The sequence below is a fragment of the Octopus bimaculoides genome, chromosome 12 (assembly GCF_001194135.2).
Source record: "Octopus bimaculoides isolate UCB-OBI-ISO-001 chromosome 12, ASM119413v2, whole genome shotgun sequence".
NCBI classification, from domain to species: domain Eukaryota; kingdom Metazoa; phylum Mollusca; class Cephalopoda; order Octopoda; family Octopodidae; genus Octopus; species Octopus bimaculoides.
Window position 1 is genome coordinate 7,845,053 of NC_068992.1, and position 14,861 is coordinate 7,859,913.

The 14,861-nt window shown below is 37.6% G+C and overlaps 1 protein-coding gene across 1 annotated transcript in view; it reads left to right on the forward strand.

The window, feature by feature from the left end:
• Nucleotides 1-8,800, forward strand: part of LOC106870434 (beta-lactamase domain-containing protein 2) — a 9,817-nt gene extending 1,017 nt beyond the window's left edge. The window contains exons 2-8 of the mRNA XM_014916513.2: nt 3,733-3,918; nt 4,696-4,795; nt 5,253-5,358; nt 6,296-6,418; nt 7,099-7,277; nt 7,713-7,970; nt 8,554-8,800. Coding sequence (XP_014771999.1) covers nt 3,733-3,918; nt 4,696-4,795; nt 5,253-5,358; nt 6,296-6,418; nt 7,099-7,277; nt 7,713-7,970; nt 8,554-8,742 — 1,141 coding nt within the window. The 3' untranslated portion in view covers nt 8,743-8,800. The remainder of the gene's footprint in view (nt 1-3,732; nt 3,919-4,695; nt 4,796-5,252; nt 5,359-6,295; nt 6,419-7,098; nt 7,278-7,712; nt 7,971-8,553) is intronic.
• The last annotated feature ends 6,061 nt before the right edge of the window (nt 8,801-14,861 follow it).

The following is a 14,861-nucleotide window of genomic DNA, read 5'->3' on the forward strand; positions in this document are numbered from 1 at the left end:
TAGCGCGGACGCGCGACTGCGCGTTCGGGACCACTCTGCTTTAGTAGTACCTTTATACTCTGTGTGTTTTCAAACGCATGGATATAGGTGTCAAATTTGTTCCAATAACTTTCGAGTGATAAATAGATAGAGAGAGACAGACAGACAGACAGATAGCTCGCTCCAGCCAGTCATGGTATTAGCTGTCAGTAGCCAAAGAATCAACTCAAACCTTGTCAGATTTTTCTACTTTCACTTCTGACAGCTAATACCATGACAGTAGAACTGACAAGGAACTTTACTGCTGGTTTGAGTTGATTCTTTGGCTACTGACAGCTAATATCATGACTGGCCGGAGCTATCTATCTGTCTGTCTGTCTATCTCACTATCTCTCTCTCTATATATATCTCAGATTTTTCTACTTTCACTTCTGACAGCTAATACCATGACAGTGCCAGCAAATCACATACCATTCCGTCTTTAATGAAGAAAATATTTTTTCCTTTTTTTTTTTACGCTGGCTGGTAGTAGTAGTTGGCACTCCGTCGCTTACGACGTTGAGGGTTCCAGTTGATCCGATCAACGGAACAGCCTGCTCGTGAAATTAACGTGCAAGTGGCTGAGCACTCCACAGACACGTGTACCCTTAACGTAGTTCTCGGGGATATTCAGCGTGACACAGTGTGACAAGGCTGGCCCTTTGAATTACAGGTACAACAGAAACAGGAAGTAAGAGGGAGAGAAAGTTGTGGTGAAAGAATATATCAGGGTTCGCCACCATCCCCTGCCGGAGCCTCGTGGAGCTTTAGGTGTTTTCGCTCAATAAACACTCACAACGCCCAGTCTGGGAATCGAAACCGTGATCCTATGACCACGAGTCCGCTGCCCTAACCAGTGGGCCATTGCGCCTCCACAACGCTGGCTGGTAAGATGTGTATAAAGGACTTTTAAGTGACGTTTTCACTTGTCTTTTCTTAAGATTCTGTTGTGTCTGGGGTGAGTCATTTTCTTTTTGTGCCTTATAATTTAACACACTCACCGGTAAAATTTCCACTTATTCCTTATTTTTATTTTCCTAAAATTTTCGTTGCGTCTTACAACCTTTTCAATAGTCTTGAGATGTTATCTCAAAGAGCTTTACTCTAACCAATCAGCCTAAGCAAACGATAGTAATTTGTGTTAAGTAGATGGTTCTTGTACATGGTGTGGAATAGTGTTTTGTTTACTGTTTACAACAGTCACCATTTTAGTTGATAGATATTTGAATATTCTTGGAGTCTTCGTTTAGCATCGAACGAATCATGTATTATTAGGACGATTATAAAATAAGTTGTCAATATATCACGGTTATCCTACCAACGTGGAGGCGCAATGGCCCAGTGGTTAGGGCAGCGGACTCGCGGTCATAGGATCGCGGTTTCGATTCCCAGACCGGGCGTTGTGAGTGTTTATTGAGCGAAAACACCTAAAGCTTGCTGTCAATAAATATAGTACCCAATGCATTGATTTGCCCAGTGGCCAACTATAGCACCAGACCAACCAATGCTCTGTGAATGAATTTGATTGCCGGAAACTGCCCTAACCACTAGGCCATTGCGCCTCCACAGAGTAAAATATAGAGAAGAGTAAAAGTAAGACTCTTGGATAGAGGTGGTGGTGGTGGTGGTGGTAGTGGGGATCATGCACAGTTTGTTAGGTCAATAGCAAAAGAGAGAGAAAGAGAGAGAGAGAATGTAAAGCAACAGTAGTAATGTGTTGGTGAATGAAACATGACAAACTGGTTCTTATCATTCTTCATGATTAAAGTCCTGAGTGATAACAAACATTTAACTGGAAATGTAGAACTGCTCCACAAAGGCCCAACAAAGAAGACACTCTGTGGGGTGGTTTGACTTCCAAGAAATCTCTCAGTAAAATGGAAAAGAAAAGAAAAAAAAGACTTTGTTTTTATAAGAGAGAGGACATGTTGGATAATGTAGTCCAATGTACACTATGCCAGGAAGAAAATAAAGCAAATATAAACAAATAAATAAAATGTGAAATGATCACTGCTGGAATAATTTTAATGATAGGTCTGCTTCACCAAAAGTAATGTGTGTTTAAACAACAACATGAACAACAAAAACAGCACAGAACAAAAAGAAATAGAAGCAAAAATTCCACTCGTGCATAGAGGCAGGCATGGCTGCATGGTAAACAGCTTGCTTTCCAGACTGCATGGTCCCGGGTTCAGTCCCACTGCTTGGTAACTCGGGCAAATGTCTTTTACTATGGCCTTGGGCCAACCAAACTCGTGTGAGTGAATTTGGTAGATAGAAACTGAAAGAAGCCCATTATGTGTGTGTGTGTGTTTTGTCTTTGTGTCTGTGTTTGTTCCCCCTCCACTGATTTGAATGTGTTTACATTCCTGTAACTTAGCAGTCCAGCAAAAGAGACCAATAGAATAAGTACCAGGCTTAAAAAAAAGAAACATTGAGGTCAATTCCTTCAACATGAAATTCTTCAAGGTAGTGCCCCAGCATGGCCATGGTGAAATGACTGAAACACATAAAAGATAAAAGATACAAGGTGGAAAATGATTAAGATAAAACAGTAAAAAAATAAAACTTAATTATTGAAGACAGCTTTGATAAACACTGATATAGCTTTAAAAAAAAAACATTATCTGTTCTTGGATCATTTACCTACAAAACTTAAATTTTAAACATCATTGTCAAACTAAATATTCACAACAATGCTAAGTTAGCCTACTTATTAACCTTTGGGTTGATAAAAGAATTCACTTGTAAATATTAAGTCTAAAATCTAAACATAGAGTGTTACAATGAAAAGCAAAATGTGAATATCTGATAGCAAATGATATGTAAGATTATATATATTTTTAGGTAGAGGCATAGCTGTGTGACTGAGGAGTTCATTTTGTAGATACAAGGTTCCTGTTTTGAAATTTGCAAGATAGCATGTATGGAGATTATACACACACACACACAAACGTGTGCATATGCACACACATGCATGTACACATACACACATGCACACACACATGCACTGACACACACACACATGCTCACACACACACACACACACACATCATCATCATTGTTTAACATCCACTTTCCAGTTGGATTTTTACAGTTGGATGCTCTTCCTATCACCAACCACTCAGCAGAGTGGACTTAGTGCTTTTTATGTGGCACAAACACAGGCGTGGTCAGTTTTGGCAAGGTTTCTTACCAGTCTTTTTCCAGTACTTATTTTATTGGCCCAGGTGGAGTGATAAAAGGTGAAAAATGTCTTCCCTAATAAATAGTAACTGGATCTCTGTTAGTTTCAACAATTAGGTTTCAGTTGTTTGATCAATGAAATTGCCTGATCATTGTGTAAGTGGCTGAGTATCCTTTAGACAAAAATATCATTGATGTAATCCTCAGGTAAAATTAACATGATCTAATGAGTTTGCAAACTTTTTCTGTCAGTCTCATTTCACTCATAAGGCTTGGGTCACCCTAAGTCTTGGGGTACTTGCCCAAGATGCCATACAATGCAATTAAACCAAGGATCTTGTGATTCAACGTAAACTTCTAAACTATTTGGTTATGCTGTATCCACAATAGAAATTGTTATCTTGTCCTGCTTATGTATATAATCATGTTTTTGTTTTTTCTTTTTGTTTTTCTTTTTGTTCCTTTCTCACAGGCACAACTAATAAATCCCTTCAAACTCACCTTTTTGTACTTTTATTTCTTTTCTAGACAAAATGTCAACAACGAACTTGAGCTTGGTGGCACCTTTGCTGCCTATTATAAAGGAGAATTGGTGGTTGATCTATGGGGTGGTTATGCAAATACAGAATCACCCTGGAGAAACGACACACTAGGTACCATATTCTCTGTTTCCAAAGGAGTGGCTGCAATATTAGTAGCCAAATTTGTAGAGAAGTAAGTATCTATTACAAACAAGTTCACATAATGGTTTAAATTAGTTTGCGAGGAGAAAGGGAGATGACCTAACATTTCAGGCAGGGCCCTTTATTTGTTGTGAGTAAAATAAAGTGGTTTCTTTTTTAGGACAGGGGTTTTATTTGCAGTGAAGAAGAGAAGTGTGACATTTAAGGCAGACGTCTTCTATCAAAGGTCCTACAGGAAATCTCAGCCTACTCTTCTTATTCCATTACTCCAATTCCTGTACTGCTTCTATTTATTATTTATCAACACCTCTGCCAGGGGTGTAGCCAGCCCACTTATGCGTACCTTCCTTCACTGGACACGAAACTTCGCTTGTGAAGACCGGTTGAGGCAAGTGAAATCTAAATCAAACTAAATTCGATGACTGGCACCCATGCCAACGTCGTCTCCTTCATTGGACACGAAACTCGGCTTGCAAAGACCTGTTGGGGCAAGCGAAAGTGAAATCGTGATAGCACCTGTGCCCAGTGTCGCCTTCCTGGCACTTGTGCTGGTGGCAGGGCTACCTCAGATGGAGAGAAACAGGAGAGAAAGATAGTGAAAATGTGACAGGGAGGAGGCAGGGAACCATACACTCAAGTTACAGGTTGAGGCATCTATCAAACTAGTCTGGGAAATTTCTGATACTACCTCGTAGTGAAGTGGACCAGGTGTTGGAAAGGTGAGACTTGTAATAATAGTATTCTGCTAAACTAACCTCTGTTACTGCAACAGAACACCTGAATATGTGTTGACACTATTTCTTTGCAGGGGTTATATTGATTATAATCAGAAAGTCAGTCACTACTGGCCAGAATTTGCTCAGAATGGTAAAGAATCCATTACAGTTGGCATGTTGGTTAGCCACCAAGTAAGTTTCCTAATTATTTTTATTCTATTTTTTTTTCCTTTTCTTTCACTTGTTTCAGTCAATGGACTGCGACCATGCTGGGGCTCTGCCTTGAAGGATTTTTAGTCAAACAAATCAACTTCAGTACTTGTTTATTCTATCAGTCTCTTTTGCAGAACTTCAAATTTATGGGGATGTAAACAAACCTACACCTGTTGTCAGGTGGTCAGGGTAGAGAAGAAACACAAAGAGACATGCATGTGTGTGTGTGTGTGTGTGTGTGTGTGAGAGAGAGAGAGAGAATTTCACATAGCTCCATCTACCAAATTCCAATCACAAAGTATTGGTGAAACTATGGTTATAATAAAAGACATTTATTTGTTCAATGTGCTTTAAAAATCAGATCTGTCCTTAGAAAAACCAATGAAGTCCGCACTCTTGATATATTCTCACACTTGCTTTCTCTTCTTTTTTTCAGTCAGGTATAATTGGCTTTGATGACCAGCTGCAGTTCTCTTTGATGTCTTCAGACTATGATCGTTTTCTGTCCATCTTGGCTGCCCAGAAACCCCAGTGGACACCTGGTAAGTAAATCCATCACATTCTTTTTCTTAGTATATGTGTGTGTGTGTGTGTGTGTGTGTGTGTGTGTGAGAATGTGTCTATATAAATTGTGATACGGCTATTGTTCACAACAGAACATGTGTGCTACCTGTGGAAAGGTGTGCCATTCAGTTGGAGAATTAAAAAGACATGTCAAAAGACTTCATTCTTTGGCACTTGTTCCTTCTGTCAACCAGCACAACTGTGCATTATGCAATAAGATGGGAAAATCTTTGGCAAGACTCCAAATCCTTGTTTGAGTGTACATGTAAAAAGAGTAAGGACTGGCTTACTTGAAATGTCTTAACTGAGGAAGATGTGCATTCAAAATATTACTATTTGGTTTAAATTTATTATGTATGTATATATATATATATATATATATATATATATAGATAGATAGATAGATAGGGTGATAAATTGAATATTAATTCAATTTAAAACCAAGTGGCCTAGCATATAAAAAAATCTGAAAATTCAGAAAAAAATTGTATTACACGTGTATAAGGGATGACCACTAGGTGGACATCCAATATGCTAGAAAGAGGTCATCAACGACCCAACCACAAAGAAATCAGGTTATTAGTTTTGTTTTATGGTGCTGAAACTTTGACCCTCAACAAAAAGCTTGAAATTTACAAATATAGGAATGTTAAGAATGGTTCTGAATACTACATGGTTCTGAATACTACATGGTTCTGAATACTACATGGTGAGCTCGCCATCTTAATCGCCATCACCACCACTACCATCATCATCATCATCATCATCATCCACTGATGTCATTGCTGTTGTTATTAACATCAACATCATTACCATCATCACTGCCATCATCATCATCATTGTCATCGCAGGGTTTTAATTAATTATTGATTAACTCTTTTATTCATTGGTTGTGTATATATTTTTGTGATACAGGAACTAAAGTTGGATATCACGTAATAACTTATGGCTTGTACATTGATGCATTGCTGGCCAAGGCAGATCCCTACAAGCGTCCAATTGAGAGAATTTTCCGAGAAGAGATTTCAGAACCATATGGTATGTTGCCATTCTTTACATTTTTGAGTGTGTGTATGAATGTGTGTGTATTTGTAAATATATGTTAGTATGAATGTGTATATGTATGAATGTGTGACAACATTTAAAACAATCTAAGTATGTATGTATGTATAGATAGATAGATAGCTATACATATATAGAAGATACATAAAAACAAAGTAAGTGTTCTCATGTAAAATTTTATGAGAAAGACAATGAGCTACATGAAATTTACTTTCCATTGCGATTAGGGGGCTTAAAGGGGGGCAAGCACCCCCTGTAAAATTTCAAATACCTCCAATTTCAATGAAAATAACAACATAACTACTAGGTACTAAATAAAGATGATTTCAAAAATTTCACCATCTTACAATATTATTTAACCTCACCCAATAGGGTTTATAACAGAAGACAGAGCCCCTTTGAAAGTGCAAATACATCCACTTTTCATGGAAGATGCATAAAATTGGTAGAATCGGTTGTATAATTGATAAAACGATTTGTAGTGATTATTGTATTTCCCTGTGTTCAGGACACTATTTTTTTTAAAGTAATATCTCATGAAAATTTACATGTTGAAGACTGTCCATAGCAGAACTCACATCTCTTATAAACATGACAGGTGTGCTTATGACATCAACAGTATATATATATGTACATATATTCCTGTACTTCACCAGGTATTGACTTTTTCCAAGGAGTCCCTTATGAGGAACAGTATCGTGCTGAAACAAGAATTTACATCAAGTCTATCTGGGACATTCTGCCTTACCTTTTCTCAAAACGGTTCTTAAAACTGTGTACATCAATGTGGTTGGACAAAGACAACTATTTAAAAACGAGTGTCACAACTTTTCAGGTGAGTTGTTTTATTTAAATCCCTTCTCTCCTTGGGATAGAGTTTTTATTGAAGCTTTGCTTCTCAGTTGAAGCAGTTGAGAATAGGAAGTTCAGCCTTTTATTAAGAGTGGTGAAATTGCTGGGGCTAAACAGGCACAAACTCTCAGTATGTCTCTGAAGGCTTGTGGCAAGAACCAGGAGAAAACAAGTGTTATTTCGTCTGCTGTTACGTTCTGAGTTCAAATTCTGCCGAGGTCGACTTTGCTTTTCATCCTTTCAAGGCCGATAAATTAAGTACCAGTTACGCACTGGGGTCGATGTAATCGACTTAATCCCTTTGTGTATCCTTATTTGTCCCCTCTATGTTTAGCCCCTTGTGGGCGATAAAGAAATAAGAATATAATTATTTTATTGAATGTTGATGTCTAATTCAATGCAAATTTTACTTTTACAGATTGGTACATCATTGTATTCCCTGTCAGACCGACACATAAAGCGACTGCCATGTTCCAGCTTCAACGGTTATGCCACAGCGCGTGGTTTAGCCAAGTTATTTGGCAATATTGTCAATACGGGAAATAACAAAGAAGGAGATATCCTCTCAAAGTCTACTGTTGAAAATATTGATGATGTTGTATCCAGTCAAATCGATGCTATTTTAAATTTCCATATCGAATTTGGTCGGGGTTTCACAATTCACAAAAATAATAAGGTTAGTATACATTTGGACACTTTATGTATGTATATATAAATATTTTTGTATATGTATGCAATTCAGAAAGTCCCGTGGGCTGCAGGTTGCTCATGACTAAAATTCTGGGCAAGGGACTAGTCGATTATATCGACTGCAGTGTTTCACTGGCACATGATTTATCAGCCCCGAAAGGATGAAAGGCAAATTCAACCTCGGCAGAGTTTGAACTCAGAACGTAGCGACGGACGAAATACCACTAAACATTTCCTCCAGCGTGCTAACAATTCTGCCAGCTCGCTGCCTTAATAATAATAATCCTTTCTACTATAGGCACAAAGCCTGAAATTTGGGGGAAGGGGACCAGTTGATTATATCGACCCCAGTGTTTCACTGGTACTTAATTTATATATGAAAGGATGAAAGGCAAAGTCGATTTCGGCGGAAATTGAACTCAGAACTAAGCGATGAGCGAAATACCGCTAAGCATTTCGCCCAGCATGCTAACAATTCTGCCAGCTCACCGCCTTAATAATAATAATAATAATAATAATAATAATAATAATAATAATCTTACATGTATATTAAATTTATCATCCTTTAGGGCCAGAAAACGTTTTGTCACTATGGATTTGGCGGCCAAGGAGCATGCGGAGACAAAGAGAAGAAACTTAGTGTTGCTTACATATCAAACCATTTGAATCCATTTATATTTGGAGCAGATGATCGATATAATTCTTTGGTAGATGCTGTTTACAGATCTGTTGAAATGATTGAGAAAGAATCAGCATAATATATAATGTAAAAATGTATTATACTAAATGAAATAAATTTATTGACTCAAAGAATAATATCTCGTAAAATCATAATTTTTCAACATATTTATCATATTAAATATCTGACAGTCATCTGTAAAGGTTCTTTAATTGTCCACCACGGCACACTGGTGAATCTAGGTAGCTAGGTATACCGCCATTTTAAACATTTATAAATATATAATTTGATAAATATGCAAGCAGTACGTTTGCTCACCAGTTTAAAACTCAGTCCAGCTAGGATTGAATTAAGTCGCATGAAGCAGTGTTGGATAAAATATATTCGTGTAAAGCCAGATGAATGAAGATCTGCTGCTGCGGCAAGCCTTCGACAACAGAATGTCACTATACATATCCCAGTGGACATCAATCCATGGAAATATGTTTTTGTTCGGAATGACGGTATTCCTCAGCAACTTCGTCCACCTATTCCGGCCCTTACAAAGTAATCGACAGGAAATCAGCAGTGAAAATTAAGAGCACCGCAACAAACCACAGCACGTACCCAAGGCTCAGTAGTGCAGTGAAAGCACGTGGTAGAAATAGTAATAATAATAATAATAATAATAATAATATTAATAATTAATTCTGGTTTTATTGGCCACAAGGGCTAATATAAATTAAAAAACATGTAAGGACAAAGACAGGACGAAGGTTACAAAGGGTTTTGTCCGAAAAGAAGAAGAAAAAAAACGTTCGTGTAAACAGAGGAAAAACAGAGAAAGATATAACAAATAAAACTCCCAATAGGGGGAGGCGCTTCGAAAGGTTACACGTGGAAAGACCCATAAAAGCCACGGGAGCCTGGTCAGAAAAATAAGAAAGGGGTATAGTAATTATAATAATGATAATAATAATAATAATAAATCCGAGTTAAATTCACGTAACAAGGTGTTAGTCATAAATTTCTTAGCAGTTCCAGTTGTTATTTACAGTTTCAATGTGTTCGACGGGAATATGAGCGAAATAAGGAAGATTGACAAGAAAATCCGTAAGCTGCTGACTTATCGATCACTGAACAACGGCAGACGCAGTTTGTCTTTACCTTCCCAGAGTCCAAGAAAGTCGAGGCTTGATCTAATTTGAAACCACCGCGATTGGACTGGCAAAATATTTTGAAATATCCAATGATTGGATGCTAAAACTCGTTAAAAACCACAAGAGACGTAAGAAGTTTGATTCTGTCATGAAGGAGAGCAAAAAATTTACTTGTGACTTCATGTACGATATTCGGATTGAACAGCATGATGGAAACGCGGCAACTGTTGTTGCAAAGAAGGTGAAATCAATGGCAAAGCAAAAAGTGTTTGAACAATTGACTGATAGGTCGGAACAAAAACCTCTGCATAGCAAATTTGCAGCCCGTAGCGAACAAGCTGATGTAGACCAGAAGCACACGCATCAATGCATACGGAGCTCAGGGCTACAGGCAGAAAGCGAAAGCTTTATCTTAACTGCACAAGATCAGAGCTTATTGACCCGGTATTACTGGAAACCGAATGGTAACCATCATGTATGTAGTATGTATAGTTGGATGGACGGTTGGATGGCTGTGTGTGTGTGCGTGTATGTGTGTGCGTGCGTGTGTGCGCGCGCGTGCATCAGTTTTTTTTTAGGAGACTGTCGATCGAAAAAACTCTACAGTTCAATAAAGAAACTCAATACGCAACAAATGCAGATGTATTTTTTCCCCAATATTTTCAAGATATGAATTCATGAAGCACGTGCAGCAATTCAGTTATTGTTAAAGAATATCCAAAAATGGTCCGAATTCCTGAATCCAGATCACCTGCTTTTTGATAGTCAAAGAACAGAATAATTTTATGTATACAAGCACGCATTTGAATGGATATAAATTATTCTATCTATCTATCTATCTATCTATCTATCTATCTATCTATCTATCTATCTATCTGTTAATCTATTTAACTCTCCTTTTCTCTCTCTCTCTCTCTCTCTCTCAGTATATATATCTGTCTGTCTCTCTATCAATCTATCTAGCTACATATCTTTCAATCTGTCTTTATCTCTCTCACTCACTATACACGCACAAACACACATTCATAAGAATGAGGTGTGTGTGTGTGTGAATGTGTGTGTGTGTGTGAATGTGTGTGTGTGTACGTTTGTGTGTGCGTGTGAATTAAAAGAAAGAGGACGCAATCCAGTTCCCATTGTGAGTACTTGACAAAAGATTTCTATCAACATTGATTAATAATTAACACGTGAATTGGAGACTTTTGTGCTTTTTGCCTTTGCTTATTGTTTGTACTGCTTGTAAAATGTACGAAGCAGACTCTGGGAAAAACTGAATACATTCTTCTCTATGGACATATAATCTATCGTCACCTTGAAATATTATAGATTTGTGTGTGTGTGTGTGTGTGCGTGCGTGCGTGCGTGTGTATTTGTGGCAAGATAGATGGAGGGAAAGAGATGTGTATACGCAAACACAAATGTATATACATATCTTATCGTCTACTTGCTTCAGTCATTAGACTACGGCCATCCCGGGACACCACCGAAAAAAAAAAAATTTTCTTACAATTTTTTTGACCTCAGTACTTATATTTTTTAAAATTCTGGTACTTTTCTATCGGTATTTTTTGCTGAACAGCTAGATAATGAGGATGTGACAACATCAGCACCGGTTTTCAAGCTGTAGTGCGATATACACACAGCTATAATGACACATTCATAGATATATATACATACGACAAGCTTCTTTCAGTTTCCGTCTACCTACCTACCTACCTATATATATATATATATATATATATATCTGTACCATACTATACTGACGAGCGAAAGCTAGATATTATTCTAGTAATCGTGAAATCGTTCAATGTATAGTTGAGTTCTTTTTTAAAAAGAGGATGGTTTTTTTAAGAGTTGCTTTTCCTCGCATTCGGTAAAAATGTGTTTATTATTGAAGTCTAGTGTGTGGCATTATTCTGTAGTAATGCCCTTATATAGATTCCCTTCAACTCATGCGTTACTATCTTAAAAATGAAGAAAATTTTGGTATTAGGAAAAGGAACGTCAATGCTGACCTCAATCTGGGAAATGAAAGGCCTGAACAGGTTGAATTCTACAAGTATCTTGGAGCCTAAATCTCTGATGAAGCCATACGAAAGAAAGAAAGTAGGACATGGCTAGCCGTGCCAAGAATGTCCAGGGAAAAGCTTGAGAACGTCTGGAGTGGCAAAAGTATCTCGACTAAGTTAAAAACAAGGCTAGTATCAGTACTCATTTGGCCAATAGCCATTCATGGCTGCGAAGGATGGACTCTGAACAAATTTGACGAGAATATAATCAATATGTTTGGAATGCGCGGGGGTATAGGAGAACGTTACGAGTCTCTTGCAAGGACCGTCGGGTAAATGAATGGTTGTTACAACAAGACGGTGAAAGACGATAACTTTTGAACATTGTGAAAATCAAAAGCTCATCTATTATGGCCATATTCGAAAGAAGCAAATGTCTGGAAAGCATTATCTCGAGAGGAAGAGCTGAGAGTAGTAGATCAAGAGACAGGCAAAGAATGCATGGATGGAAAATATCACAGGATGGTTGAACTAAAGTGGTCGGGCAGTGGGAGAACCCGCGCTTAATCGGGAAGACTTTTGTTGTAGTGCCATCGACACACTGCAGACGTACGGTACATGACGACGACTTGGATAATGCAGTCCTAGGAACTCTAGGTTAACGAAAGAAATTGTGATAAATAGACTCTTTTACTCTTTTACTTGTTTCAGTCATTTGACTGTGGCCATGCTGGAGCACCGCCTTTAGTCGAGCAAATCGACTCCAGGACTTATTCTTTGTAAGCCTAGTACTTATTCTATCGATCTGTTTTGCCGAACCGCTAAGTTACGGGGACGTAAACACACCCGCATCGGCTGTCAAGCGATGTTGGGGGGGACAAACACAGACACAAACATATACACACACATACACATACATATATATATACATATATACGACGGGCTTCTTTCAGTTTCCGTCTATCAAATCCACTCACAAGGCTTTAGTCGGCCCGAGGCTACAGTAGAAGACACTTGCCCAAGATGCCATGCAGTGGGACTGAACCCGGATCCATGTGGTTGGTAAGCAAGCTACTTTATTTCATAAATAAAGGCATTACAAAGCAGCCACTCCTGCGCCTATAGACTGATTATATATCTGACATTAATACCGGGTGAAACCTCTTTGTTCATAGGTAGACTTAATAACGGCTGATCTGGAATTAAAGAACAACAACAACACCAACAACAACAGAATGTCGATCATTTTTTGATTTGTGAGTAATGCATAACTGCATGTTGTTATTGTTTAACCATAGATCATTTCTGATCGAACAGATTTATGACCAAGGACAATCCATTCATAACCACGCCGTTTTCCTTCTTTTAAGATGATAGAGTGTGATTTAAGATGATTCGAGGTGGCAGCGGCGATGATGGCAGTAGTCGGAGTCGATTCATTTGACTAAAATTCTCCAAGGTGGTGCCCCAGCATGGCCGCAGTCTAATGACTGAAACAATTAAAAGATAATAAATAGAGATAAAATATTGGGTTTTATTCTCATCGCGGGCCCCAGAGACAAATGTCTTTAATTCTAACCTCGGGTCAATCCAAGTTTTCTTGTGTGAAATAAGCAGAGGAAAACTGTGCGGAAGCCATCGCATGGACTATATTTGATGAGCTGTGATTTGCTCTTCTTTGCTTTATTTATCACTGTTTTAGAGTCATATGCGCTGCACTTCCCCTTCTAACAAAGATAAAATGAAAACAAATGGAAAATAGTTAAGTTAATGTTGGTTTCACATTTTTGCATAAGACCAGCAATTCCGAGGGAAGAATAAGTCGATTACATCAACCCAGTGCTCATTTTGTCAATACCGAAAGGATGAAAGGTAAAGTCGACCGCGGTGGACTTTGAACTCAGAACATAAAGACAGACGAAATACCTCTAAGCATTCTCGCCGGCGTTGCTAGCAATTCTGCCAGCTCACCTCCGAACATATGTAATACCTAGGACATATGTAATATCTAGGAGCAAAGCCATGTAATACTGAACAGTTTTATTTCGATTGATATTAGAATAAAAGACGGTCGATATTTTCAAATTTCAAATGGTCTTAAAATATTTCTTTAAAGATAGGAGGCCATTTTACTTCGTCAAAGGAAAAAGAATGAAAGGTAAATATCGTTTATGCCGGTTATCAGTGATAGATAAATCGTTAAACCTTTGTTCTTATACAATGATTATATGATTATATGATTAGAATTTTCTTTATGACATTTTGAAGTTGTTACTATCATTTTAAGACAACGTATAATTTACTTAAGCACAAAAGTCTGATATATTCTCTTTTTTCTTTGTTTCGTTTTTTTTTTTTAATTTTAAGAAGTAGATGGTATAATTGATTTGTACGAGCATGATTGATTAACGTGGCAGTTATCTAGCTATTCATCCTCTTCATAGATAAAAACATTTCCAAGGACGGAGGGGTCACATCACTTGCGTAACAAAAAATGTATTGTTTAAGTTACAATGCAGACTTAATGTCTTTATGTGGACCTGTGTAGTGTATGTACATCTGCACACATAATTGGGATCCATCATATCCAAACCAAACCAATAAATGGCGCCAGTAAGCCGTTTTTTTACAATTACAGTTAATTTCTATTATGGTTTTGAAACTGTTTCAATACATACATATAATACATAAAATATACAAACATAAAATATATATATGGGAGAATTTACGAAAAAAAAACAACAGACGAAGACAAGTGTAAACAACAAATGGATGTATTAATATAACGCTCGGGAATAGAGAAAGTCTTTGACGTTTCGAGCCTACGCTCTTCAACTGAAAGGAACACAGAAAGAAACAAGGAGAGAAAAAAAATATAAATGTAGTGGTCAGCGATCAATCATGGCGAATGCCGAACAAAAATCATTAAAACGTTTTCACGTAAAACAATGCAAAGATGTATTGGCATTTATCGAAGTGAAATGATTCTAACTAAATGGAACTTTAAACGAAATTCCTTATTTACGCAGGGTTTTTTTTAAAAGCTACTT